The sequence below is a fragment of the Ciona intestinalis genome, unplaced genomic scaffold (assembly GCF_000224145.3).
Source record: "Ciona intestinalis unplaced genomic scaffold, KH HT001117.1, whole genome shotgun sequence".
NCBI lineage: Eukaryota > Metazoa > Chordata > Ascidiacea > Phlebobranchia > Cionidae > Ciona > Ciona intestinalis.
Genome location: NW_004191438.1, coordinates 13754 through 40348, shown reverse-complemented (window position 1 = coordinate 40348; position 26595 = coordinate 13754). Strand labels below are relative to the sequence as shown.

The 26595-nt window shown below is 34.3% G+C and overlaps 5 protein-coding genes, 1 long non-coding RNA gene and 2 other non-coding genes across 10 annotated transcripts in view; 3 read left to right on the top strand and 5 right to left on the bottom strand.

The window, feature by feature from the left end:
• Positions 1 to 246: 246 nt before the first annotated feature.
• On the bottom strand, positions 247 to 365 carry LOC113475654. Its single transcript, XR_003397404.1, has one exon. It is a non-coding gene; the product is annotated as a 5S ribosomal RNA (ribosomal RNA).
• Positions 366 to 451: 86 nt separating this feature from the next.
• Positions 452 to 1345, top strand: LOC104266705. The gene is made up of 2 exons (XR_717683.2): positions 452 to 929; positions 1174 to 1345. It is a non-coding gene; the product is annotated as an uncharacterized LOC104266705 (long non-coding RNA).
• A 78-nt stretch (positions 1346 to 1423) lies between these two features.
• LOC113475653 lies at positions 1424 to 1542 on the bottom strand. Its single transcript, XR_003397403.1, has one exon. It is a non-coding gene; the product is annotated as a 5S ribosomal RNA (ribosomal RNA).
• Positions 1543 to 2201: 659 nt separating this feature from the next.
• LOC100175368 (carboxy-terminal kinesin 2) lies at positions 2202 to 11246 on the bottom strand. 2 transcript variants are annotated; one of them, XM_002120032.4, is made up of 17 exons: positions 11029 to 11246; positions 10656 to 10742; positions 10246 to 10278; positions 9803 to 9971; positions 9364 to 9465; positions 8858 to 8962; positions 8326 to 8465; positions 8026 to 8195; positions 7485 to 7629; positions 6886 to 7011; positions 6248 to 6367; positions 5702 to 5852; positions 5376 to 5488; positions 4713 to 4877; positions 4093 to 4231; positions 3414 to 3553; positions 2202 to 2870 (listed from the first exon to the last, which is right to left on the bottom strand). In XM_002120032.4, exons 1-17 carry the CDS (start codon positions 11098 to 11100, stop codon positions 2670 to 2672), a joined length of 2178 nt encoding a protein of 725 aa, XP_002120068.1. In that variant the 5' UTR covers positions 11101 to 11246; the 3' UTR covers positions 2202 to 2669. The 2 variants fall into 2 exon arrangements, with proteins under 2 accessions (XP_002120068.1, XP_018672627.1); XM_018817082.2 differs by lacking the exon at positions 10246 to 10278.
• Positions 11247 to 12040: 794 nt separating this feature from the next.
• Positions 12041 to 14613, top strand: LOC100177692 (SUZ domain-containing protein 1-like). Its single transcript, XM_002119864.4, has 5 exons — positions 12041 to 12195; positions 12385 to 12502; positions 13009 to 13087; positions 13581 to 13808; positions 14076 to 14613. Exons 1-5 carry the CDS (start codon positions 12145 to 12147, stop codon positions 14203 to 14205), a joined length of 606 nt encoding a protein of 201 aa, XP_002119900.1. The 5' UTR covers positions 12041 to 12144; the 3' UTR covers positions 14206 to 14613.
• A 187-nt stretch (positions 14614 to 14800) lies between these two features.
• Positions 14801 to 19164, bottom strand: LOC100180035 (rhomboid-related protein 4-like). Of its 2 annotated transcripts, XM_002119592.5 has the most exons (9): positions 19036 to 19163; positions 18822 to 18975; positions 18245 to 18480; positions 17713 to 17834; positions 17089 to 17194; positions 16746 to 16806; positions 16400 to 16488; positions 15944 to 16027; positions 14801 to 15503 (listed from the first exon to the last, which is right to left on the bottom strand). In XM_002119592.5, the coding sequence occupies exons 1-9, from the start codon at positions 19058 to 19060 to the stop codon at positions 15439 to 15441; spliced, it is 942 nt and encodes a 313-aa protein (XP_002119628.2). In that variant the 5' UTR covers positions 19061 to 19163; the 3' UTR covers positions 14801 to 15438. The 2 variants fall into 2 exon arrangements, with proteins under 2 accessions (XP_002119628.2, XP_009861857.1); XM_009863555.3 differs by having other exon boundaries at positions 18822 to 19164.
• A 635-nt stretch (positions 19165 to 19799) lies between these two features.
• On the bottom strand, positions 19800 to 21313 carry LOC113475652. The gene is made up of 2 exons (XM_026840086.1): positions 20899 to 21313; positions 19800 to 20539 (listed from the first exon to the last, which is right to left on the bottom strand). Exons 1-2 carry the CDS (start codon positions 21152 to 21154, stop codon positions 19800 to 19802), a joined length of 996 nt encoding a protein of 331 aa, XP_026695887.1. The 5' UTR covers positions 21155 to 21313.
• Positions 21314 to 23299: 1986 nt separating this feature from the next.
• Positions 23300 to 26595, top strand: part of LOC100182374 (inositol hexakisphosphate kinase 1) — a 10596-nt gene continuing 7300 nt past the window's right edge. Inside the window, exons 1-4 of the mRNA XM_002119388.4 lie at positions 23300 to 23465; positions 23808 to 23934; positions 24625 to 24761; positions 26004 to 26062. Coding sequence (XP_002119424.1) covers positions 23373 to 23465; positions 23808 to 23934; positions 24625 to 24761; positions 26004 to 26062 — 416 coding nt within the window. The 5' untranslated portion in view covers positions 23300 to 23372. The remainder of the gene's footprint in view (positions 23466 to 23807; positions 23935 to 24624; positions 24762 to 26003; positions 26063 to 26595) is intronic.

Sequence of the window (26595 nt, the reverse complement as noted above, 5' to 3'; positions counted from 1 at the left end):
ATACAATCAGAAAATTTTAGGTTTTAGGTGTAAACGGCATCCCATTTTACCCCACGACCAACTGTACTATATTATAAAAAGTGGAACGTTTTAACAACCGTTCCTTTGACCATTACGTTACTACGCATGGACAAAACCAAAAATTTGATTTAACTAATTTGATTTTACCAGAGTGTCTATCCTAAAAGTTTTAAACCGTAAAATTTAAATCGCGCAAACTAAAACGAATCACAGATAAAAGCAAAACGCCTACAACACCCGGTATTCCCAGGCGGTCACCCATCCAAGTACTAACCGGGCCCGACGTTGCTTAACTTCCCAGATCGGACGAGATGGGGTGTTCTCAACGTGGTATGGTCGTAGGCGATGGTACAACGCGAAGTAGCGCTTATAATCGCGTATAACTGTGACGTCACAAACCAGTTACGCAGTTCATGGATCATACATGCGGTCTGGTTTAACAAAAAAATTGTACCAAGATTAGAATAATATTAATAAGAATGTTGGGCTCCTAAACAAACAAACCGAATTAAAGATATACGTTTCTATATATTCTTTTCGTCGCCCGTGTGCTTTAAGTCAAGACAGTACACTCATGTTCTTTAAACTGAACTGCGATAGGCCTACAAAGTATGGCAATCAACATCGACAAGGGGTAAGCGATACATGATCACGCTTTCGTATGTAAAAAGCAATCGGCTTTCCTGTTATTCAAGTCTGCGCATTTTCAATCACTTTATAAATGAATACTATCTTCCTAAATAGTTAAATTCACTCAAATAAAGTGCGATGTTCAGACGGTCAATCTATTTAGTGTATGTCGTTGTGTTTTGTTTAATACAGATCTCGGAATCGACATTTGCGAGGAGAAGACTATTACTGGACAATCCTCCAAGCTTGCGGATAAGTTCATATGAGGATAAATATAAGTAAGACAAAGTATTATTTAATTTTTGACGAGTTATCGCTTATATTTCTGTTCAATGTATGGCTAGAAGTTTTAACAACTCATAAGTGACCACTGGGTTGGGGCAATTGCCATTAAGTGTCTGGCCCAAGGACACACGACCACAATGATAGCAGCAACGGGCCTTGTACCCATTAGGCTGCCTCTGGCTAAAGGGGCAGGCGAGCTATCCATTGTGACTTATAACCTACACATTTTTTTCACAGCCCTTCAATCCAGGAAGATATATTGCAAAGTGATTTAACAACGATGTGTGTTTCGCATCCGTGTGATTAATTGTTTTGTAAAGATCCCTTGTCGGTTATGACGTCAAAGAATATGCATAAGAACTTAAGTGTAATGCATTTAGAAATAAATAAAACCCGGGTATATAAGTTGTACGCTTTGACTTGTTATTACTAAGTAACGAAAAAATTAAATAGCGCAAACTGAAGCGAAATGCAGATAAAAGCAAAACGCCTACAACACCCGGTATTCCCAGGCGGTCACCCATCCAAGTACTAACCGGGCCCGACGTTGCTTAACTTCCCAGATCGGACGAGATGGGGTGTTCTCAACGTGGTATGGTCGTAGGCAATAACTCTTCGCGAAGTAGCGCTTTTACTTCTGGCTCAAACTCCGTCCCATAAACAGGCACACCAAACAATAAACTAGAGGGGAGATAAGTGACTTGTCTTCGTAAGATTTAGAAGATTGCCGTACGACTCTTGACAGCATCTACATCGTTATGGGAAACAGTTGTATAATAGGGGAAAATGGGACACCTTTAGGCTTAATATTCAAATATCCTGATTGTGTTTTAAAGTTTAAACAATTAACAACGGTGTATGGGAGTCGTGAGAAGACCCGTCTTCCCCACTCAACCATATCTCATTTCTTTCTCTCGTGCGCCACTTAATATTCTGACAACAGTTTACTAATCTTAGTAACGGGCACATTCTATATGTTGTTCTACGACGAGTGATAACAGAAAATCCGTTATTTATGTAACTTATTTACTCCAGCGTGGCCACGACAGTCGTTATAACACATGGTTTGTTTCATACACCACGTACCAGCTTTTTCAGTTACCATGTGTTGCTTGTCGGTACCCATTTGGAACACTATCTCTTAATAGGCATAAACTAATTCAGTGACTTAAAAGTACGTAAACCAAAAAACTTCAAATGCCTTTTCCACACACACCAACTGACCCGACGATATTTCATCTGAACAATTACTCACAAAAACAAAATTACCTGCGGATTATTCTTAAAATATTTGTCGTCCAAACATGCATTTACATTTTTGTACAGGGCAACAACAAATAGGTGATATACGGAAGATTAGACTACCTGTAGCCAATTAAAAATTAAGGTATAAAATAGAACGCAGGCTAAGTAGCGAAATTTCAAAGCAAAAAAGGCAGCTATTCTACATAAAACATTCGACACAGTTTATATAACGCTTATGTTACGTTAATATATTCGATGTAGAGTACTGTGGGGGAAGATGGGACATCTTCAACACATAATGTTCAAATATCCTGATCGTGTTTTAAACAATTAACAAGGGTCGATGGGAGTCGTAAAGTAATTTTCTTTGTTTACTACCAAATAAGAGAGAAAATAGAATAAAACGGTGTCCCATCTTCCACCACCCTACTATATAACTTTAACAACGCATGGACATTCTGTTAAAACTATACGTTATAAATTTTATATCACTGAAATTTCACGACTTTCTGTGCTGTGCCGATGTTACACTTGTTAACTGTTGTCGCGAAACGCAAGGTGTTGATTGTTTCGTTGGCAGCTTTTTTAGTCGGGTTAACATTTACGAGCATGAGGGTTTTACTATTACCACCTAAGCTGTCCATGAGCAAAAAGGTGAGTTTAGAATTGCGGAAAGGAACGTGACTGTCCTGTAATTAAAATGTGCTTTAGTAGATTATATTATAAAAAAATTAAATCTTGGTTGAAGGTTACTATTTATGTATATTATATTGTTATCTATTTTTAAATGTATATTAAGTTACATATGTGGTAACTTGTAAGGTGGCACGAGGTGTATGAAACAGAACACCTGTGCTATAACGACTGTTGTTTTCAGCCAAGAAACAATAAAGCAAGTTACATCTTACAAAAAAACAACCGCAAAGCTACATACATGGTAACTTGTGAGCACGAGGTATGTAAAAACAGAACACCCGAGTTTCAACTAAAATCCTTACCCTACCATGTGATGTAGTATAAAAAGTAACATATAGTGGGATAGGGAAAGATGGGACACCTTTATCACATAATATTTAAACATCCCAAACGTGTTAAAATATTTAACAACGGTCTATGAGAGTCGTAAGGATACGGATTTATAGTTCATTGAATGTTCTTTGTTTACCAAATGCGACGTAAAAATCAGATGAAAAGGTGTCCCATCTCCCCCCACCCTAACATTTATAGATTACCTTATTTGCAAGAGCTGATATGACATTACTTAGTTCGGACAGTGAGCCATTAATTTTCTGAGCCTCCTTCAGCCTTGTACCACATGATCCACTCTCAGCAACTCTTTCTGATCCAGCAAGATCTATCAGGTTCAATACAGCTGAAAAACAATACAATAAAAAGTTAAAAGTGCTGTTTTATCATTACGTTTTTTGTATATTGTAATAAGTGAGTAAGTGCCTCAATTATTTTGAAACTACCTCCTTTTTATTTTTGTATTAAACTTTTGTTTTTTTTTCCCTCATTTTTGTATATTGGAACACCAGATTTGTTCAGAGAAAAAGGTTCTAACCTATTCATGCCTCTGTTTCATTTTAAACAGTTTGGCACATTTTTTTTCGAAACTGTTATACTCAGTGACACACAGAGGGGGAGAGGGGGTTTAAAGGTTGCTTGTGAGTTGTGACCTATCATTGTTTTTAAAAATAACAAAGATCCCGCAGTGTTCTGTTTCATATACCATGTGCCAGCTTACGAGTTACCAAGTTTATTACTTTATTGTGGGTGATTGCATTTTGGGAATTTTGGACAACCAATTAGCCATTAGTGACCACTAGGTGGGAACAATTGCCTCTAATATTTTTGTAGAACTGCGCCATTGAATGTACCCATATATTATTAATATTCAACAGATCTTACAATCGTGTTCTTCCCCAGTAAGTTCATTAGTCGCCACAATTTTGAGCATGAATACAGAATGGGATCGTGAAGATCGGTCGTTTGCGTTTGTAGCTGCAGTCGCTCGTTTTTGATTGGCTTGTCTTAGCAATGCCTGGACCTGTAATGTAAATAATATGAAAATTAAACAGTGTGCATGGTACATCTGGTAATCTGGAAGTTGGTTTTATTCATTTCAGTCAGCGGTGGACATAAATATTTAATTTATTTATTCATTTTTCGTTCGCTGCGCCTGGGTGCATATATGTGTTTTAACAACTTGAATTCAGTAACAACTAACAATAAATCGATTTTACCCAGCAATATATTCAAGTTTCCCCCCTTATTTCAGCCTATTAGTCAGAACAGTGATTTATAACGAATCAGTATTACACCTGTTGTAATATTAGTACAAAAAACCTACTGCTTTAAGCTAAACACTTTGCACCTAACTTTATCATATCACCCAATAATTTTTTTTAATAAAATATTAGAAACACAAAACTAAATGCAAATTTTCAATTAAAAAAAAAACATTTTCAAAAAGTGTTTATAAAAATTATACCAAAATTTTAAGCCAAAAATTAAAAAAATAAACATACCATGTTATAATTGGTAACCTCATGTTCAGTTAGACCGTTCACCCAGACTGAGTTTTTCTTTGAAGCTTTGGTAGTTCTGATATCCAGTTTAACACCAGATTCAGTCTGAAGTAAATCTTGTAAAACCTCTCGGTAAATTTCAACATGCTGTACTGATAGCTTGTACTGTGAAATACAATTTCAAATTAGATTTTTTTGGTAATCACTAATTTCAGAACTAGCTTGTACTGTGAGCAAAAATTTTACGTTAGATGCGGATTTTTAGAAAGTTTAAAAAGTAGAGAAACGTTACAGTTTATATTCGTCACCCTTTTAAAATTATTAACAAAATCTGGGGTGATATTTTTTAAATGCAGTTACACTTGTAGTTGTTAAACATACGGAACCTTATTAACTAATAACTAATGTGGTAAATGTATATGCTTTGGACTTGACCAAACCTATAGTTACCATGTATGTAGCTTTGTGTTGCCATTAGTGTATCAAATCTTAATAATGTGGATATAGTAGAGTGGGGTAAGACGGTAAATGTTTAATCCCATTTTCCGGTGTAAAAGACAGAACACCCGTGTTATAACGACTGTCGCTTTCCGGCCATGCGAAGATAAAGTAAGTTACATTCATTGAAGTACGTAAAACAAATAACATAATTTAAAAACTTACCACCCAACCAAACTTGTTCAGTTCCTCACACTTTTTAAATATAAGTTTGACAGATCTTGGTATAATACCAAGCTCATGCTCACTGTTGGTGCCTTCCATGGTGTAGGTTTTACCTGGGAATAATTGGTTTGGTTATTGTTAGCATTGGATCTGATACTTATTCTCATTTCGGTATACATGTAGTGTATTTCCAACGTTTTTTCCCAGATGAAGTCTTGTCAGATGGCCGACCCGTAACGAAATAATAGAAATACAGTACGTTTTTTGTATCAGATAAGCTGCTAAAAGATTATATAAACTGTATTGACACTTTACAGTATACTTACCAGCACCAGTTTGTCCATAGGCGAAGATGCAAACATTATATCCGTCTAATGCACTTTGCACTAGCTGTGCTACGTCTGCAAACACCTCTTCTTGTGTGGATGAATCTCCAAACACGCGATCAAATGAAAATGGAACAACCTTTTGACCGTCCTGGGTTAAAACAAAAGTATTTTACCTTAAAACAGAAATAAATGAATGTAACTTGCTCTATTATCGCGTGGCGGTAAACAACAGTCATTATAACACGTCGTTCTGTTTCATACAACCTTCTTGAATGAATAAATGAATGTAACTTGCTATATCCTTGCATAGCCAGAAAACGAAAGTTATAATTATAACACGGGTGTTCTGTTTCATACACTTCGTGCTAGCATACGAGTAACTAAATATGTAACTTTGTGGGTGTTTTTCTGTATCCATGGCTTACAATTTGGACAATCCATTGGCGACCACTGGGTTGGAGTAACAAAGTGTCTTGCCCAAGAACACATACGCACACCACGGCAGCATCGATAAGCCTTAAGCTTAAGGTAGCATGTACTTACATTGGTAATACTAAGTGACTTCCCTGCTTTCCCCGGCATCTGCATATGTTCGTTACTTCCACCTTCAACTATTTCTTTTTTAAGCAGTGGACGCACACGACAGAACACACGAATGTTCCCCTGGATAGAAAATATATAATAAGTTGCTTATTATTTAACGTGTCTGCATATCCACATCACATGCAATGGACAGTAAGGCATAACTCAACCATACCAAACTAAGGAATGATTGAAGTCGCTGCGAAGGGAACAGGTAAAAGGGCTCAAATGAGCCTTAAGCTTAAGGTAAATATTTCTATATGAATATTAATGCTCAAACGTGAATATGTGATTTAAAGGTACCACCAATGGCCAAAAGTTTAAAAAAAACAGCTTCTGAAAAAAATGAGTGTGACAGTGTCAAAACTACTAATCTAACCTCTAAATAGTCAGCTGTGTGACAATGCATGCGATTTACAATAAGAAAAAATGTCATTCAAAGCTGTACTGTAGTAGAATTATGAGTGTTGCATTAGTTACTAGTTTAACACTAATTCTTCATCTTGTAACTTGTAGAGTGTGATAAGACAGTAAATGTTTTGTTACTACTTACTAAAAATACAAATAATACCTGGATAAACCACAAACAGCATACCAACCTTAAGTTCTTGAACAACATTGAGTAATTTTCTCCTTTCCTCTTCACCCACCATCAACTCATTACTTTGGTTAGCACATATTTTCAACTGGTTTTGTAACTTTATCTCTGTGGTTTCAAGTAGGCTCTGTGAATCAAATCAGTAGTAAAAGAAACAACATTGGAGTTGTGGCACAATGGTTAGTGCAACTGCCTCTAATCTAGAGGTTAGGGTTCAAGGCTCGTCGCTGCTACTATTGTAGGCTTGTGTCCTTGGAAAAGGCACTTAACAGCAATTGCACCAACCCAGTGAACACTAATGGGTTGTACAAATTGTCAGCCAATCAGCCATTTGAAAAAAAAAAAAACAAAAAAAATCACAAAAAAAACAATCACCAACAAAGTTACATACGGGGTATTTAAAAAATATATACGTAGTCTATATACGTAGACAATGACAAATTATATATACGTAGACAATGTCGTAGCAACTTTTCATGAAAACTAAAAAATGATCCCTTTGGCCTACACACAAATTTACCCTTTAAAACACACAAATGTTACACACATGTTCCATTGCCATTGTAAACTTTAATGAAACACCCGCTAACACACACTTACTCTTGTTGCTTTTAATTCTTTTTCAAGTTCATCATTGCGGTCGGCAAATAAGATTTTTTCACGTCGTAGTTGCCGACACTCAAGGTCCAACTCATCACGAGATTTCTGGCAAACTCGAAGCTGTTGCTGAAGGTCTTCACGCTCTCTGGAGCAAAAAATCCAATTTTAAAAGTAGGGAGGGGAGGGCAAGTCTGACTATTTTAGGTGGAAATCCTAACTATAGGCCTCATATTCTATGTGGGCAGTGTGGCATGCCATGGATCCTAGGATTTAGGCCAGGATTGGCCCATTACCTCATAGGCCTCATATATCTTTACATAAATTCTCACTCTTCTTTTTTGTAAAGCTAAAATAAAAATGTTTATTTAATTGTAAAAAAACATGAAAAATGCAGTAATTTCAACTCTTATATTTCATTATAATCGCTTTACAACTGTTTTTACTTTTTGTTTTTTTACCTTTTCACTTTCACAAAAATAGCACACAAATACAACAGTCTAAAAAATTCTATGTTATACAGAACATAGTTGTCTAAACTTACAAGTTATTTTGTCTCTCCCTTCTCTCAAATTCGTTCATTTTTTCTCTGAAATTTGTTTCAATTTTTAGTTTTTCGCTGCGAACTGCATCCAGGTCTTGCTGGAATCGGTTTACGTCGGTGGAGAGAGTTTGCTTCTCTTGGACGATCACTTGTTTCTCAGATTCAAGAGCCTAGAAAAAAAGATTTTGATCTGCTATTTAAAGTGTAACAAATATCAATTTTGATTTATTAAAAAGAAATGAATTTGAGGCAGTTAGTCTTTTTACTTTAATTATCAGAAACCAAATTTGTAAGTTCAACCTGTAGTCTCTGCAGAATATTTTCCAAAACCCCTTCATTTTTCCTAGTGGCTTCCGTCTTTTTTGCAAGTTCTTCTTTTGCATCTTCTAGCTGTCCCTTTATATCCCAAGCTTTCCTCTTTGATTTTTTCTCTGCACTGCCTAGTAAGACAAACCAAGTTTCAAACATTTGACATATACATACGAATGTAGTGGTGTTGTAGCACAAGTACTAAAATGTTATTAATTATGAATAAAGATATTACACTTTAAAGTCTAAAGAAATGAAAATTTTGTAGCCCTTAAATACAAGTAATTGTTAATTGAAGTGTCCTGCATAAGGACACATTGGACCACAATGGTAGCAGCGACGAGCCTTGAATCAGAAACCTACGGGTTGGAGGCATAGGCGCTAACCACTTTACCTCAGCGGTGAAAACTGGAAAGTAAGAAAATGACATTGGTCCCATACTCCCATGTTAACCTCTTTCTAATGATTACTGCTCAAGTTTCCTACATTAGAAATTAAGGACACTATGGATAAACAATTTTACCTCCAGATGTTCTTGTACTTGCTGTAGGTTTAGCTGGTGGTTTAAAAGTTGTTTTGCTTCTTGCTGGTGCCGAAGAGATAGAGCATACTGAAGAATTTGGAGAGACTGGAAAACACAAAATTTTGATTCCAAAATTAAACTTTTGATTTAATGCACAATAAGCTGATAAATAATATGATAATGTGCACAGGCCATAGGTGCGAGGTCTTTAATGGGCATACAATTAGTGTAACAGGCTAACAGCCTCAGAATTTAGTATCCATTGATAAGTTTGAAAAGGAAAAACATAAAAATCTTGGCCATTGGCACTAAACTTTTTAAAATGGGTGTGATAGTTGGGCAGGGGCAGTGATAGTTGTACACATGCCTATGCAAACAATTGGTTTTAATGTTTTTTACATAAATGCATTGCAGAAAATCCCAGGGTGTCCCTATATACTACAATAAAGCTATCTACTTTACAATAAAAAAATCATCCGTTACAGCTTAAAGTTCAGGTTAGTCACCTCTTTTTGGTTTGTAAGCTTGCCTTCCTGTATTAACTTTACTTGTGGTGGTTGTGAGTGGTTTTCTTGGTCTTGGTGCAACTTGTGTTGGTGGAACAGGGGCTGTAAAAATAAAGGTGATATTAAGTTGTTTAATTTTTGCTATTTTTTTACCCTAACATAACTGCTGTAATAAAGACAACCATGAGCAGTACCGCAGACAGGGAGTGTCCGGGATTGTAATAGCACCTCTTGTTACAAAAAAAAAACAATATTAATCTTTGGAAATTAAACCCCCACTTATTTTATTTTAGATTAAAACCCCTCTTCCCCTTTAGGCAAGGTAGTGAGATAAACTACAGATTGATGCATTGAGGAAAATGCTAGGTTCGCATGACCTGCCATCCCAGGTTTGTTCCAATGTAGACAAGACATAATTAACAAATAATGAAATAAACACCTTGTTTTCCACCTCTACCAATCTTTAATGCATTTGATAGACTTCTTCTTGCTGCTTTTCTAGTTACAGACATAGATTGTGTTTTGAGTGAGTTTACTCTTGGGTTGTTAGGTTTAAACCGTTTGCTGTTTTGCGAATTATCACTGTGTTCCTCGGACTTTCTTTTTGCCTAGAAACACAAAAATTGACCTTTTTTGTCAAGGTATTTGGTCACAAATGAAGAGATGAGTTTGTCAGAGGAACTTGCACTGTTTTTTGAATCATGGGTGCTAATTTTTTGCAAACACAAACAGGTACTGACACTTCTGTTTATGAGTATAAAAGTCAGCAAAGCAAAATATCTACAATTTAGCAAATGCTAACAGAATTGAACTCATTGACCTTAATTGTTAGGTTCAGACAGCAAAAGCAAAGCTAAGACATGCATTGCGAAGCTCTCTTACCATTCGCATCTCAGCACAATCTGTCTCAAATGTCTAAAAGAATCAACAAAATACATGTATATAAAAAACAAAACATCAGAAATTCTAATGTAAGCAGATTAGATTAATAGATTCCTTGGCTATGAAATAAATGCACAATAATATGATACGTACAACCAATAGCATGTTATGACTAGATTGGTAAGTTTGGGCAGAGAATATTTTTTCACAATTAATATTTTATATATATTTTTACATTCATACATATTTTTCACAAATTTGAGCAGATTTTCTTCAAAAATATTTTTTAAGCAGATTTTTTTAACAATTACCCACAAATTTTACGGAAAAAAATTAAATTCTGATTTATTATCCATGCAGGCCAATTTTTTCCAATCTGGTGTTATTCAAGCCATATGAAGGAATCTTACCACTTTTGGTTTGGGTGCATTATTTTCTTTGTTGAGTCTGGATTGAAGCGAGTAAGTTCGTGGAGATTGCAAATGGCTCGAATTTGCCTGTTTAAAAGTTTAAACAAAAATTATATGCCAACTAAGCAAAAAGCAGCCGGCGTAGACTGTTTCAACTTATGTGAAAATAAAACTATAATATATATATATATATATATAATAATAAATGATGTGTATGTATAATGAATATAATTATATAGGCTACACAAAAAATGTTGATTTGTGTTTTTATGTTGCAGTCTTTTCCAGTGAGGTGAGCAAAATGCACCTTATTACCTAAATAACTATGATTTACAAAGTAAACTATAAAATTACGATATTAAATCAAATTTACCCCAAACAATGAACGATTCATGGGAGCAGGGAGTTTGGATTTTTGAGGAAGTTTAGATACGCTGACATCCATTTTTAAGAAACCGTTTTCCAAAAAAATATGAACACAGCCAGTAACTCCAACACTTGTATTTTATTTAATTATATTCACAAGTTCTGGTTTACACTTCTTAGTGTGCAAAAAGAAGAAGGTTTAGACTGTTAAAAATATTCAGTTAGTTTTCATTGTCTTTAAAACGTAGGATTTTACGTCAAGTAGCAAAAAAACATTTGCCAATCAAAGTATCCCTGATATAGCTACCTATATCCCTATATGTATAATACATATATAATATAGCTGTTTAAACTTCATACATTCAATACCACAACGCAAAATGAAAAAAAATCAACGCAAAATTTACAAAACAAAACTCCCGCACTTTTCAATGTGAATTGAAGCGTAAAATAAAGCGCCACCCGTCGGTCGATGTTTGAAATATTGGGCATGGATTTTCCAATTTACATTTTTTGATTAAATTTTAAAAGGTATTTTAAGTGCATTGTAATTTAAACCTGGTTTTTTATTTCATTGTACATATGAAAATGTAACGAATAAATGAAAGAAAATAAAATCGTTAAATTAGCTATGCAGATTTTGTATTTATCTATTATTAACTATAAGCAATAAAAAAAAAGATTCAGAAAGTCTGTTATAAGTCAATTACAGTAACGGTAAAAAGCATTACAATATTTTCAGAGTGTGTTAACTTAACAACTTTTTACTCTAGGTTTGTTGGGACCATTACGGTAGCTAAGTTTGACATCTGTCATAACTTTTTTTATTAGATTCGTTGGTTTATGATTCCTCTTGGACAAATCGCTTATAAAGTTACAAATATGGAATTTTAGTACAATTTTACCTTATATTGCCTTACTTTTATATTTCAAAAAAGTAGTGAACAACTATAATTTGAAAAATATCGTTATGTTTTGTCATTTCAACAGTAGTGGCTCTCTTTGGTCGAATTCCCATACATTGGTTTCAAACTGACTTATACGTATTTAGGTTTCAGCTGGTGTTTAATTTGTGCAATAGAATCATTTTGTTGTAAATATTATCTGTGTAAATTCGTACTAAATGGCGGACGACAGTATATGGGACAGCTGGGAAGATTTTGCCGACAGTGGGGTAAGACTTATTCATATTTTTTATGCTGCTATCATTGTGGGCGTATGTATGTGTCCTTGAGCAAGACATGTAGCAACAATTGCTTTAAACCAGTGGTTAATATTGGGTTGTCCAAATTATCAAGATACATTGGCATAATATGTTATTATACAATACAGCACACCCAAGTTTAACCTTACTGTTATACAGGACATTGACAAACATGTTGAAAATGGACTTAATATCAATGGAACGGACTATGCAAATTACGACGAAAAATTAAAACCAAATAAAAAGAAAACAGATGGAAGAAATGATGATAGTGAAGGTTATTTTATATTAAATATTCTCTGCATTAAGTTAAAAAATATTCTGTTAAAATAGTTGATTTGTACGTTAAATTCAAGCCATATTTGCTTATACTCTATTAGAAAAAAAGTGAATTTTGGGGTTAAGTTTTTCATTAGTAGCATTGAAAAGGACTGTTGTTTTGTTGTATAGCATATGCCTAGTACTGTTGATGAATTGAATATTGTTTGCTGATAAAATAACATTAGACTATAGCCTATTATATTTTGTAATCATGTTTTTAACCATTAAAAAAATTTGTTTCAAATTCATGAAAATAAAGTTAAGTTATTTATACAATTCTGTAAATGTTCTTTATTTACTACTAAATGACCGATAGGAGAATAAAAGTAAGGCGACCTTAGATCTTACCTTATTACAACAAAATACTAACCAGAAAAACTATAGCAATTTGTTTTTACATTTTTAAACCAGTAAGTTGGCTCTGCTCTTCATTGAAGAAAGAATATTTTTTTAATTTTTCAGGAAGAAACAGTTTAAGCCCACAACCTGGATTTCGTATTTTAGCCAGACCTGCTGTAGTACATGAAGATGACCAGAACAGGTGTGTAAAAAAATAATAACTTAAGTTAATAAATGGTAATGTGAATGCTTATTGACATGATAAGATAATGTTTTTTTTTGTACTTGGACGCATTTTGGTTTGTTAAAACATATATGTGAGTGTCACTCCTGTTTTGAAGGTTCAGGTGCACACTCACACATTTGTTATAGACAGTGATTTACACATGCCATTCGAACTCATTACTGGGACCAAAAAAAAAACTCAATTGGTTACTCTTTGTAATTTTTTTATTCATCTAATGCCCTTTTTGCATGCTCACTTTTATGCGCGTAAGTACCCGCATATTTACTCGCAAAAACAAAGTTAACACGCAAAAGTCATAAGCGTTTGCGAGTACTTACGTGCATAAAAGTGACCATGCGAAAAGGGTATTAATGCATTCGTTAGAAACTCAGTTGGCTACTGTTTATATTTTCTTTAATTTATTGTCTTTCATTTTGATGTATATATATATTCTTTATTTTTATGCTAGAACGGCATATACCCCTCAGTTGAAGATCCTAAGGCGGCCTGGTAAATCAAGTGAGCAGCAAAGGTATGAAGACGAGCAACGTAGATTAGCTGCACAACAACCTGTTAAGACACTCGCTCAGCGTGAAGCAGCTTACGCAGCAGCGAGACAAAGAATTATGGGAAATGAGAAAAACAAATCGGGTAACGAGACACATGCAAAATCTGGAGGTACTGCTCAAGAAAATAGGTGGGTTTAATATTTTTTTCTCAATACCATGAGAACTTCAGATAATAATATGTAACTGACAGGGCATACAACAGTAACTCCTAAACGTCATATGCTTTGGTATTTCACTTTTAATAGAGAAATGATATGATTAATATGGGAATAAATGTAGTTAAACACACCAGTGGCGGATGGTTGTGCCTCTAAGTTGATTTTATAATTAGACATGCATATTAACAATTTCTGTTATCAATCAAAGGTGTTAAATTTTAAGCATTTGCATTTTAGGTCATCCAGTAGACCGGAGCATTTACGTCGGTTTTCGAAATCAAAAAATCACCAAAATGGCAGCACCACCGAAGTAAGACGGCAACCAAAAGGTGCCCAGAATAGCAAAGGCTTTAAAAACAACAGATGAAAGAAAGGTGATCTGAGTACAGTTCATGTGATGGTAGACCAGTGCCAACAGCTTATACTGTTGTGCTGTAATCACCATTTATATCACATTCAATCAGAAAAATCGAAGTGTGAACCCCACACTCTATGGTTCGCCATAATGCTACCAGCTACCATGACAGTGTATGGCAGCACTACAAGCGGTATACCAAGAGTCTTGGCATGGCGGACAATGCAAGCACTTCTCTCAGTGCAAGATGCACTTTCGTTTTACAAGCACCCCGTATTATGTTTAAAATGCACTTTTTTCGCTTTTGCATCTGTCTCCAAAAATGCAATTCATCTAAACACTCTAGTTATTTCAAAGGACTTCATGGGTTACCCATAATGGTTGAATAAACCTCTGCATTCAGTGCAACGAATTATCCAAGAAAAATTTAAACTGGTCTTGTGGTAATAGTCTAACTATATATTATTTTCAATTGCTGTTCAGTCTCTTGCCCAAGGATATATAGGCTTATGAGTATTGAGCATTGGACCTAGTATCCTTTGGTTATAATGCAAGCGCATATCTTTGATAAAAACTTCCCTATATAAACAGAATAGTAGGTCTTTTAGTTGCTGGCCATAACAGATAAAATAGCAGCAGCTTTTATTATACATAAAAAGATCACCATAAACTAAGCTAAAGTAACGAGAAACATGATCTGATTAAAAAAACATAAAAAGGGAAATAAGAAAGACACTTCGTTTTTTAAATAGAGAAAATATCTTTAACACTTCACGTAAGGCTTACATTCAATGCATTATATAAAACTGGATGCTGTAAGCATATAAAGCAGTGGTACATTGATTTTAAAGATCAGAAAAAAAAACAATTTTATAAAGTGGTAAGCATGAAATAAATGTAACTTGCGTTTTAGACAGTCGTTATATTATAACCTGGATGTTCTCTTTAATACACCTCAGGCCAGTGTGTAAACTGGAACACCTGTTTCATGAAGACTGTCGTTGCCATACGTGGATAAATAAGTTACAATTATTTATTTAAAAAAGTTTAATGATTATACTGATCCAATTTTTTCAAATTTTGCTCAGACCAATATTTAAGATGGGGTTAACCAGTAAAGAAAATAAAACCACTGCTCTAAAAATATCTAAAAACTTAAAAAAAGACCCAACCAAGCCCATAATACAAACAAGTGCAAATATGACAAGAAATGGTTGAGTCAACACAAACAGCTGGTTCCTTGTATTAAGTATATCTCTCCAACCTTCGACGTCTCAATTCATCATGATTAATATCAGGTAGGTTCCAACCTAAATGAAAAAATATTGTTTGTTTTTTATTTGGTTACTTCAAGTATGCAAAATCACACATTTTTTAACTTGATACTTAATACAAAGTATGGAAAACTAAATGAATGTATCAGTGTAAATGAATGTATCAGTTTCTTTATCTTCATGTAACTTAAAAGTGACAGTCCTTATAACACAAGTGTTCATACACCTGCTGTCAACTTCTGAGTTACCATGTATGTTACTTTGTTGGTTATTATATTTTTTATTTTTCTGTATGCAAGGCTGATAATTTGGACAACTCATTAGTGACCACTTGGTTGGAGCAATTACTGTAGAGTGTCTTGCGCAAAGACATACGCCCACAGCACAATGATGGAACAACAAGCCTTAAATGGTAAAACTATAATCATAAGTCCCAACAGCGCCACCAAAAGACAGCATAAATATAAACTACTGACCATAAGGTGGGGGTTGTGAGTCATCTGGGGGAGCACTTGGTGACTCGAATTCCTGATTCAGGTCTGGATAAATTCTATCAACATCTGAGGTAAAAAATTGGACAAGTTTTACAACAAGATTTTACTTCATAGGAAAATATTTTAGAATTAAAACCCTGAGATTGGACAGTCAGTTAGGTTTAAAATATTCAGCCACAAAGTTACAGTGTGATAATTTGTAACAGAAATTAGTGTTAGAAATAGAATACTCCTGTTTTAAAACGAAAGGTAATGTAATCTAAATATGCCTTATCCTCGCATGGCCTGAAAACAGTCGTTATAACAACATGGATGTTCTGTTTCATACACCTCGTGCCCGCTTACAAATTATCACATAAAGAAATTTATCACTTGTGTTGTGTTACAATAATATGGTATTTAAGAATACATGAAGAGTTATAAATAAAATTTGCTTACTGTTTTCTTGTAAACTTTCTTCAGTAGCGCGACGTAATTGTTCTTCTTCATCCATACCACCAGTGTAGCTCTCGTAATTCCTGCTGGGGCTGAATAAATAAATTAATTAATGTAACTTGTTTTATCCTTACAGTAAAATACCAGTCATTACAACACGGATGTTCTGTTTTACACACTTCATGAAATTTATTGTTCTTAAAGCTTAAAAAACAAAACAGGAAGAGTGGTAGTTAAACAGAAAGAATAGAAAACAAAGCCATTTTGCATCATATAGTTTACGTGTTGTACTTATTATAGCATGTCAAATACAAAAATGATTTTAACAAAACAAGAGAAGTTAATTTACCTTCTACGTGCTCGACCACTGTAAGATGGTCCAACATATCTTCTGTTGCTTCGACCAAATACTAAAAATATTTTAACTTATTATGACTACGGTGACATAAAGCATTATGTGTATAATTTATTAGTATGATGAACTGAATATAAATTTGTATCCCTGTGTAGCAGTTATAACACAGGCGTTCTGTTCATTTACTTGCATACACCTTGTGTTTTTCTTACTTTTTCGTGACATTTAGTGGTTTAACAACTTTTGAACCCTTCTCTTTGTTTTTTAAAAACATGATCTGAGCTATAGTTTTCAAAAAAGTTAAATAAAAATTATGACATGTTATGTAAACACCAACCTAGAAGAGGCCATTCCATGATACGTTTGAGTGGTCCTTTCACATATGCCAGCCCTACCAGTATCCCAGCAAGATGCCCAGTAAAGGATGCATTGGGAACTAAAACCTACAAACAAACAAAAGAATTATAAAATGTGGTGAATAAAGTTAAACTCGCTAACCGATAAGTATAACCAATAAGTTTTAGGACTTTGGGAGAGACTGCAATTTTAAAAATACATTTTTTTTGTTTTTTTTTATGGGTGAGGTCCTTGTCAAGGACCTGGGATTTAGGCCAGAGAAAATACAGAAACCTATTGATTAATGTGTTGAATGAAATGTACTTTACCTCCACTTGTTCGTATGAACACCTAACAGCAGCAAGAGTAAAAGGTGGTTGGTTTATTGTCAGGGTATTAGACAAACCAGGACCCTAATCCTAGGGCCCATGCCCTGCCAAGTGCGGGACCTCGGTCCTCGCCCACATAGCAAAAATGTGGTTTACATTCAACAATGGGGTGCTAAAAGATATGACGTTGACTCTGTTTCAAAATTAAACCTACAATATTATGCAATGATGGAGAAATACAAAAGTTGCCCTCATAGTTTCATACATGTTATGTACAAAAAAGGAGTTTTTTTTACCTGTATAAGTATTAGTTCAAACCAACACGAAAGACGAGAGTTTACTGGAATGAAACCAAGGAGTAGAACAGTGCCAGGTTCCATTAGTTGTGTTGTTACTACTTTTACTGCAAAAACCACACCTGAAATAAAATGAAAAATGGTTAGAGAACTCTTATAACTAAGTTTTCTGTAAACCTGAATTAAAAAAAACTTGAAAAAAATCTAGTTAAAGCAAAAAAGAAAATGAAATCAGCATTAAATGACATTCATTAAAAATATATATAAAAAAACTACTCGCGTGAAAATGTCAAAAAAAAGTGTGGCTGCCAAACCCATTAAACAGCACAAATAAACTTATACTCAGTTTTGCTAAAGTAAAACAAATTCGAAAGTAAATTATGCTACGTTTTCAGTTCTTAGTTACAATAATGCACCTAAACAACAATGGCACACTTGTTGAAAAATGGTTAAAACCTCAAAAGTTAAAAAGGTAGAAACTTGCTATTAAGTGCAAATTGATACTAGTATAAGTTAAACTTTAAAAAATTACCTGAAAACCCTATGGCACACTGATTGATATAAGATCCATCCCGAAAAACATTTGCCGCTCCGTAATTTAACCATAGCATGACATAATTAACAAGGACAGAAAACACAGCAATCATGTATAGGAATCTTTTAGAGCCGATTTTACGCTCAAGACTTCTTCCCTTCCAGAGGAAAGATATCATGTTGTAGTAAAGATGCCAGTCACCACCATGGTGAAAGGTAGCTTCAACTATTCTCCTGTGTTAAAGGTTTTGTCCATTTTAATGTAGTTTGAACACCTTACTACCGATGATTTAAACCAGATGAAAAGGATGAAATTTTGCACTACAGACATTTTTGGTTGTTTTAGCAAACTTGCTCTGTAAAGAAGAACTTTTCTTTATTTTGCTGCGTATTTCGTGGACTGAATACAGGTATACAGCAAACAGATTACAGTGCAAGTAAAGAAACCACTCCATACATTACCTGCCACCTGCTAAACCCCATAACCCTTAATATTCTAACACCTTTCACCATCCCCATCTGTAACGGACCAGTGGATTTGCCAGAATAGTTTAGACAAAATACACAAAACTCACCAATAGTCTCTTCTTTTCCACACTTGTGCAACACCTGCACACACTTGCAGGGGGTGGGGAAAAGGCAGGTTTAAAAATTTGTGAACAAACCCAAGAAAAACGCCCACATTCAAAGCAATGGTGCCCAAAGTTACTGGCGGTATATTGTCAAAACCTGCTTGACAAAGCTGGATCAATAGTAGCATTAATCCCATGTTTCCACGTCCTCCCATACCTCGTCTTGATCTACCAGGCCACATATTGTTTCAAAACGTAGTTTGTCTATTTTATCTAATTCGTTCTCTAATGAGTATTATTCAATTATTGGTACTGTAGTAAAGAATTTTGCGATACCTTAAAATTAGGCTGGCGGAAAGTGTTGGAGGTTGGTAGTTAGGAGTTATTGGATTTTTACCAGCATCCAAATACATATATATTACAAAATCAGTGTAAATATAGTTTATTCTTTTACAATACGAACGTTAAACGGTTACATTACATTTATACACTCTTTGGGTAATTAATATTAATATGCACGACATTTTAGTAAGTATACATATACGAAAAAAACGACAACGAAATTCACTACATGTTATGTACAGTATAATAACCATAGTAGGACTTCAGTATAAGCCTACTATGGTATAGGTATAACATATTACAACAGTTATAAGTTCTACGAAGTTTCTATGCAACGTCATGCTTAAAACTGCTGATTCAGGTAAATACATGACGCTGCATGTTGCAATATTTATGACAAAGCATTATAGGATTAACTAACATTTATTTGGGGAGTTAAATTAATTAAAAGATGAGCACGGAATTAATATTTTTCTTTAATATTATAAAAATATTCAATATTATAAATAAAGGTGTGATAGTACAAATTCATAATAGCCGATTTTTGTAATATTGTCCCATATATATGTGGTTAAATGTCCCATCTTACCCCACCCTTTTACTTATAAATGTCATATATACAAAGACATTATTGGCTTTTTAGTTAGTGCGAAACAGTAAACGCTTTCTCCAGTCTACATAAGCCAAATTCATGAACACATAACATCCGAAAACATTAGATAGTAGTACAGTGGCGAGAGATAAAAGTGTATATTCATCGTGTACAACGTATATCAGCACAGCTCCTAAAGCGTCTGTGAATATGCACCCGGTAGTGCTAATCACGACCCGTTTAATTAATTGTCTTGTTGTTCGAATATTTTTACGCATTGCGTTATCTGATACAATATCAGGGGAGATTTTACGTGAAGTAATTAGGGGGTACAACATAAGACAAAGCAGGGTCACTTGGCTAAAACCTCTAACGCACATTAGCGCCAACATTATTTCGGATTCTGCAACACTGATTCTCCCAAAACAACACCCAACCGGCCCGTGAAAAACTGGTGTTACGTGACTAATTGTTCTGACGCCGGATATCCCTGCTAGCATGAAAAACAAAAAAAGGTAGTTAAACACATACAGCTTTTTGCCTTTGAAAAACGTATACGGACTGGAGGTGTATAGAAACATCTGTCGCGACCAAAGGCTGACGTAGAATAGAGTTTCCACTGCCCAACACATTACCAAGCCAGTATGGTTGTAAATACGACATGCAACGTCGCTCTTGGTGCCCAGGAAGATGTCAATACCATCAACTAGTATTACAGTAATGGTCAAGACTGATATAATCGGAGAGAATATTCTTCCATACAATACATGCTTACTGACCGTTTCAGCTGTAAAGTTAAAGATCATTTGAAAATGTAAAAACGAACATTTATATATAGGATGAGAAAAGATGGGACACCTTTTCACTCTATTCTTTTGTTGTTTGATAATAAACAAAAAAATTGAACGAATTATAAACCGTATCCCCACGAATTCAATAGACCGTTGTTAATTGTTAAAAACACCATCAGAATACTTGTATATTATGTGCCAATGGTGTCCCATCTACCCCTACCCTGCCCTATTATATATATAACAACTGTCGTTGCCAAGCTATATGAGAGGATAAGAAAGTTAAATTAAAAGATCAGGATAATAACAATTCTTGTGCATCAAGACATGTGCTCTCTTGGTTTTTTATCCTTACCGATTTTTCTTCGTCTTTCTTTTCGACATTGGAGCTCATAGTTCACGATCACAATACATAGGTATATAAACGCAACCAATCCAATAGCATGCGTGACCGAGCACACAACCCATGACCTAGAACGGTATGGCAGACTTGGAAATGTCAAATTTTTATGCAATTCTGGGTTGTAGTTTGAACAATTCAGAAGCAATGGGTTAACGATACTAGAACTGTTATTTGATGTAGTAGCATTCCAAGTGTTATTAGTCGACATTGCGTTTTTTTCTGGTTTTTATCTAAAGAAACAGAAAGTAATGAAGCGACACATGTCTTTAAATAAAAAAAACATTCCTTTTACTTGCAATAAAATACAATTCTGTCTTTTTTCCATCAGAAAAGTTACAGGAATTCCAAAGCTTTTAAAATATTTTTTTTGCAAAGATATTTAAAAATAAAAAAATAAATAAAAAACAATTAAAAGCTATAACTACCAGTAACAGCAAATCTGGAATCTAAAGTACTGTATATTTTTGTTTATGCCGGAAGTTTATATAGCTGAATTTTGAACTCATAAATATTTAGTAGGTATACCGCAAATCACCAATTGGCAAATTGAGCAACATATGTATGGATTATCCCTTGTTATTCGCAAACCTCAGCACGTTTAAATTAAACGGAAACCGAAGCCAATTTTTTACATAATTGGTGTACATAATCCTTAATTATACCATATGGCCAAATCCAAAATATTTTGTTTTTAAATACTTTACCCGGTGACGTCATGTGTGCTTCTCGCATGAGCGCGCACATATAGGCTACCTCTTGCAACGGAGAATGGCGTTCTTGATTCTTGGGTAATATTTTTAAAGAATTATGTTGTACCCTACTTTCCATTGTAAGAGAAATAGGCGCTCAACGTAAAAGCACCAGTGATGTTACCGATACAAATATAAGTGACGGTAACTGAAAAACGGTACTATTTTGAATTGATAAAACGGGTTTATGGATTCATCTCAGTGACAACAATTTTACATAAAATTTACAAAGAACAAAGTTACATAGAACAAATTGTTAGTTTTCATGACCCCTTTTATTATTTGGCTTTCTACTCTTTAATTTCAAATGCTTTAATTGCCACAGCTTGCAAAGGATTATAATTGCAGCAGGTAATAACCGAAGTCAAAACTGGGCAGACATAACGTGTATTATCATTTCGGCTCCAATCGTGCTTGAACTGAACCACGTCTCGCCCACGAAGTTACCATGTACCATTCCACGCATCCATACATGCGCTGTACGTATGGGACTTTGCACGTGCGGTAGGCCTATAGTAGGAAATCACAACAACATGCCGTTGGCGTTTACTCATAACTCAGCAACTCAAACAGGCATATGTCGCGACACTGCTACGTTCTGAACCTAGATGCATTTATGTGGCAAAGATTAGCTTAGCTTTGTATTGTGAGTTTATATTATAAGTTAATTAGTGCTTGTCAGAAAGCTATATTTGTGATTAATTAGTTTTTAAAGTAATGTTTTGTGCTCTTGCTTCAAAACAGAACTGTAGTTGCAGCTGTGTATGCAAATAAAATAATGGTATGTGGGGTCGCATTTAAAATGAATGAACATAACTCCATTTTACATACACAAATTATAATATATGTTGGCGATTTTCGCCATTTTTATCTTGTAAATACCGCGTTGATTTGCTTATGTACTTGTATGCGTTGCCTGCACAAATTGCATTTTGACGTTGGCATTCTCCTATACCTACTGTTACATTATTTCGACCTGTCAAAAAAATTACTAAAACAGTAATATTGGCCGAAAATTATACGTTCAAGTTGTCTTGGGCTCAGATTTATTAACTACAGGAATTTATTTGTCGTTAAAATCAGGGTTCAGACCAATGCATCTCTGTTTAAATGTTCAAAAATTCCCTTTCTTTCTGAAGCAAATCCAAATTTCGCAACTCCCTGCTCACGTGACCAAACACTCTGACGTCACCTTACAAAGGTTAACCATAGCCAACAGCAAATTTTTCCTCAGTCAGCTGTAGACAGTGTATGGTCTGGTCGTTTTAGTTGCGGGGCGCTAAAGTAATGCATCGTTGCTCTTTTTAGGGCGGTCAGGAGATAAAAATGTTGTGTGACGAGCATATGACGTTGTTATTCATTTCTTATGTAAGTGTATACATAAGCGGACCTACGCAACAATATACGCATAGCACTACGCGCATAACGATATTGTATATATACAAACAGCTTACTACAGACTAATGTTATTTCAGCACGGTAGCAAACATTCTGTCCGGTCTTTCAATACGAGTGTCTATTTTATTTAGTAAATGGCCTTGGGGTATAAAACTATAGCCATGACTGGAAAAATGATTTCTTAATTTATGCATCTCAACTTTGCTTTTTTCTAAAGGATTTTGTTAAGATTTGTGTTTAGTTTCACAGTTGTTGTATCTAAGTTCTGTTACTAGCGACATGTTGATTATGACAGATCAGCCACCTAAATTGCACATCAGTGACGAGCATCTTTGTGAAAATGGCGTTACTTTGGAACCATTTTTACACCAGGTATAGGTATTGTAGTTTAGCATGTCCCCTTTCATGTATTAGAAACTATAGTTCATGTTTTTGTTTTTTTTTACTTCATAACAATTTTTACACAAGGTGTATTTTTTACTTTCGCATGTCTTGGGGACTGGGTTACTATTAAGCTTGTCTACGATATTCTCATTTGACCCTTTAATCAGGGATTTACTACAGAAAGAATGTTAACTAGAAACTGTACATTTAAATCTTTAAATGGAATCATTTATTCACCACAAGCATATAATCGAAAGGCTTTTTCAGGCCATATATTTTCAAGTCATTTTTTATAAAAAAAAATCCAATATATAATATCTATATTCTTAGGTTGCTGGGAGAGCTACCATGATGTGCTTAAATGACACTACAGTATGCAAACCTCTTAACTACAGGGAGCACTTCTTTTATAAATCTTTACCTCCAGATATACTGCAGTTCACTCCAAAGTTTAAAGGTGGGGAAATTTCACAACTTAATATAGTCACAAAATATATATACATCTGTTCATTGATATTTAAGATTTAGGAGAAAAAGTGTCATTTAATTCATATGGGACTGTGGTCTGTCAATCCTGAATCAGAGTTTTAAAGTGTTTTGCTTTGTGGTTTTAAGTCTTCTTGTGCCATTTCTCCCATTCAGTAATGAACCTTTGCGTTAAACATGTGAACATGATTGTTATGTATTAACTATAGCTAGTTGAAAATTATCTTTTAGTGGCTCATCTAGTATAAAAAACGAGTGTGTAAATTATGTACTAAGTAGGCTACTATAACTAGTTGAAAATAATCTTTTTACGGGCTTATCTGGTATAAAACGTAGTGTATTTCCAAGGTTTTATTTCCTAATGATGTCAAAATTACATTATGTTCTTTAAACAAGTTGAAACTTAAGCCTCTAAAAGATTATTTTCAATTAGTTGTGGTATATTTCATAATGTACAATTATGTGCGCATATTTATCCTAAAGATTTATTATTAAATTGGAGAAGAATCACCAAACAAAACACTGTAAAACTTACAATCAGGATTTACGAACCATAGGTGTCATGTGCGGTGTGCCTAGTAGCAGAAGTAACAGAATATAACCAGTTGACTTCAATACATTAGCAAAAATAACAGAATATAACTAGCTGAACTTTTTTCAGGTGTAGTTAATGTTATGATTGAGGAAACAAATGATGGATCTGTTGCGTTGACAGCTTTTCCTTACAAACCCGAAACAGTTGAAGATGATATTGAATCGTCATCAACGGAATCTCCTGTGTCAGACAGTAGTGAAGAAGTGAGTCTTTTTTGCAGTTTTTCAGTTCTGCATTTGTTTTATAATTTTAAAAAATAATTTAACATTAATATTTTAAAAAATTGCACTAATATAAAGTAAAAAGCACAAGTCAAAATATGTCTTGCTTTGCAGTTTTGTGTTTATTAATTTCTAATTTATAATATCAATTAACATTAAAAATAAAATATAAAATAAAAAAAATGCACATAATATGTGCCGCTGATAGCGCAAGCAATTTTTAAAAATTATAGTAAAACCAATTTACTTAAAATGTATAGTGTAGGCTATAATATATAACAAGTATAATATATGCCATTAAGTTTAACAACATTGTTATTCTATGTCTTACAACCATGTTGTGTCCAGAAATAGCAAATAGCAATGCAGTCTATTATATATCGGCATATACATCTATTGATCCTTGTTTTGTGAACTGCGCATGTGCCTACTGCCTGTACAATTGCATTCCATGTTTTATTGGCAGTTAATGATATAAACCTCAAGGCCAAGTTAATATTTAAACTCCGTTTATCTCTGCTGTAAACATGCTTAGATCTAAATAACACAAGGTTCTGTAGAATCTTTGGTGTTTTTCGAAAACATAATTCATATCATATCGGCGAAATGTTTGTTTTTCTGCCAATTTAAATGGTAACGTATACATATTGATTTAGACCATTGATGTTTACGAAGGTATTGATTAAAGATATGTATGTTTAAAATGCCCAAGGCAAAACTGGTGTGTGGTATACTGGTATGTGGTGTTGTTTACTAGCTAGAGCTTTGTATTTGGATACGAAAATTATCCAGGTGCCATTGTGTGCTTAAACGTCATTTCATCGGCACAATGAAAATTTCCATAACTGCTGACGTAGGAAGTCACTACGTTAAGATACAGCCTTATGAATCACCCACAAATAAGGATCAAATATTGGTGGTATATTACATTCAATTATGGTAATATTTCATCAACACCTACCTAATTAAGGGTGGACAAAAGAGTTTATTTATGTGTTCTTACTCATGTCATTATAAAGGGTAAATTAATGTAAACAAAACTACTGTTGAAAAATGACTGTGCTTTTTCTTATAGATTTAGTGTTTATCTAACATAATTTAAATAATAATTTATATAATCGAAAGATTCTGATGTCATAAATATTTACTAGTGAAAATTTTATTACATTGAGATTGAAAATGGTTATTTTTTTGTAAAATTAATTCAATTTTTTTTTTATTAAGGATGAATCAGCAACTGCCATTCCAACGAAACAATCTCATGTACACAGTCATTGCAAAAGGTATTTAAACCAAATAACTTGTCCTATTATTTTTATAAATTACTATATTATAGCCTATGCCACTATGATTATATGCCAGTCATATTTTTCTTTTCTTCCAACAAGAGTTTTGATAAAGATTTTTTATATACAGGCTATACATGGGCGTCATAACCCTGCTGGGGTGGTAGCGCTACTCTAAAAGTATAAGGTAGGCCTAGCCACCCCAGTTTTTGTTATTTAATGATATTTTTTGTTAACTTAACTAAAATAAATAAAGCACATTTTTGTGTTCACGCTCGTGCGAAGTATCATTGTAGAAAGGACATGCTTTACTTGGCTGATAATTTGGACAACCCATTAGTGACCACTGGTTTGGAGCAATTGTCGTTAGGTGTCTTGCACAAGGACACCTATTACCTATTGGTAACAGGCAGGTGGCCTAACCACTTTACCACAGCAGTGGGACATACTTGGCGGGGCATACATCGCAAACGTAAATGAGCAAATGTCCAACATGTTTTCTAGCACCTGCAGGCTTGATAATCCAAGGG

What these genes read in the sequence shown, in the direction of transcription:
- LOC100175368 (XM_002120032.4), bottom strand. Translation starts at nt 11,100, where the DNA reads ATGGATGTCAGCGTATCTAAACTTCCTCAAAAATCCAAACTCCCTGCT. An exon ending in ATGCACCCAAACCAAAAGTG is followed by an intron (nt 10,279 to 10,655) that starts GTAAGATTCCTT and finishes TGATTCTTTTAG; the next exon opens with ACATTTGAGACAGATTGTGC. An exon ending in ATGTTGTTCAAGAACTTAAG is followed by an intron (nt 6,368 to 6,885) that starts GTTGGTATGCTG and finishes TTTTCTATCCAG; the next exon opens with GGGAACATTCGTGTGTTCTG.
- LOC100177692 (XM_002119864.4), top strand. Translation starts at nt 12,145, where the DNA reads ATGGCGGACGACAGTATATGGGACAGCTGGGAAGATTTTGCCGACAGT. An exon ending in AAGAAATGATGATAGTGAAG is followed by an intron (nt 12,503 to 13,008) that starts GTTATTTTATAT and finishes TTAATTTTTCAG; the next exon opens with GAAGAAACAGTTTAAGCCCA. An exon ending in CATGAAGATGACCAGAACAG is followed by an intron (nt 13,088 to 13,580) that starts GTGTGTAAAAAA and finishes TTTTTATGCTAG; the next exon opens with AACGGCATATACCCCTCAGT.
- LOC100180035 (XM_009863555.3), bottom strand. Translation starts at nt 19,060, where the DNA reads ATGTGGCCTGGTAGATCAAGACGAGGTATGGGAGGACGTGGAAACATG. An exon ending in CATGGAATGGCCTCTTCTAG is followed by an intron (nt 16,807 to 17,088) that starts GTTGGTGTTTAC and finishes AAATATTTTTAG; the next exon opens with TATTTGGTCGAAGCAACAGA. An exon ending in AGAAAGTTTACAAGAAAACA is followed by an intron (nt 16,028 to 16,399) that starts GTAAGCAAATTT and finishes TTTTTACCTCAG; the next exon opens with ATGTTGATAGAATTTATCCA.
- LOC113475652 (XM_026840086.1), bottom strand. Translation starts at nt 21,154, where the DNA reads ATGTCGACTAATAACACTTGGAATGCTACTACATCAAATAACAGTTCT. An exon ending in AGAAAGACGAAGAAAAATCG is followed by an intron (nt 20,540 to 20,898) that starts GTAAGGATAAAA and finishes TTAACTTTACAG; the next exon opens with CTGAAACGGTCAGTAAGCAT.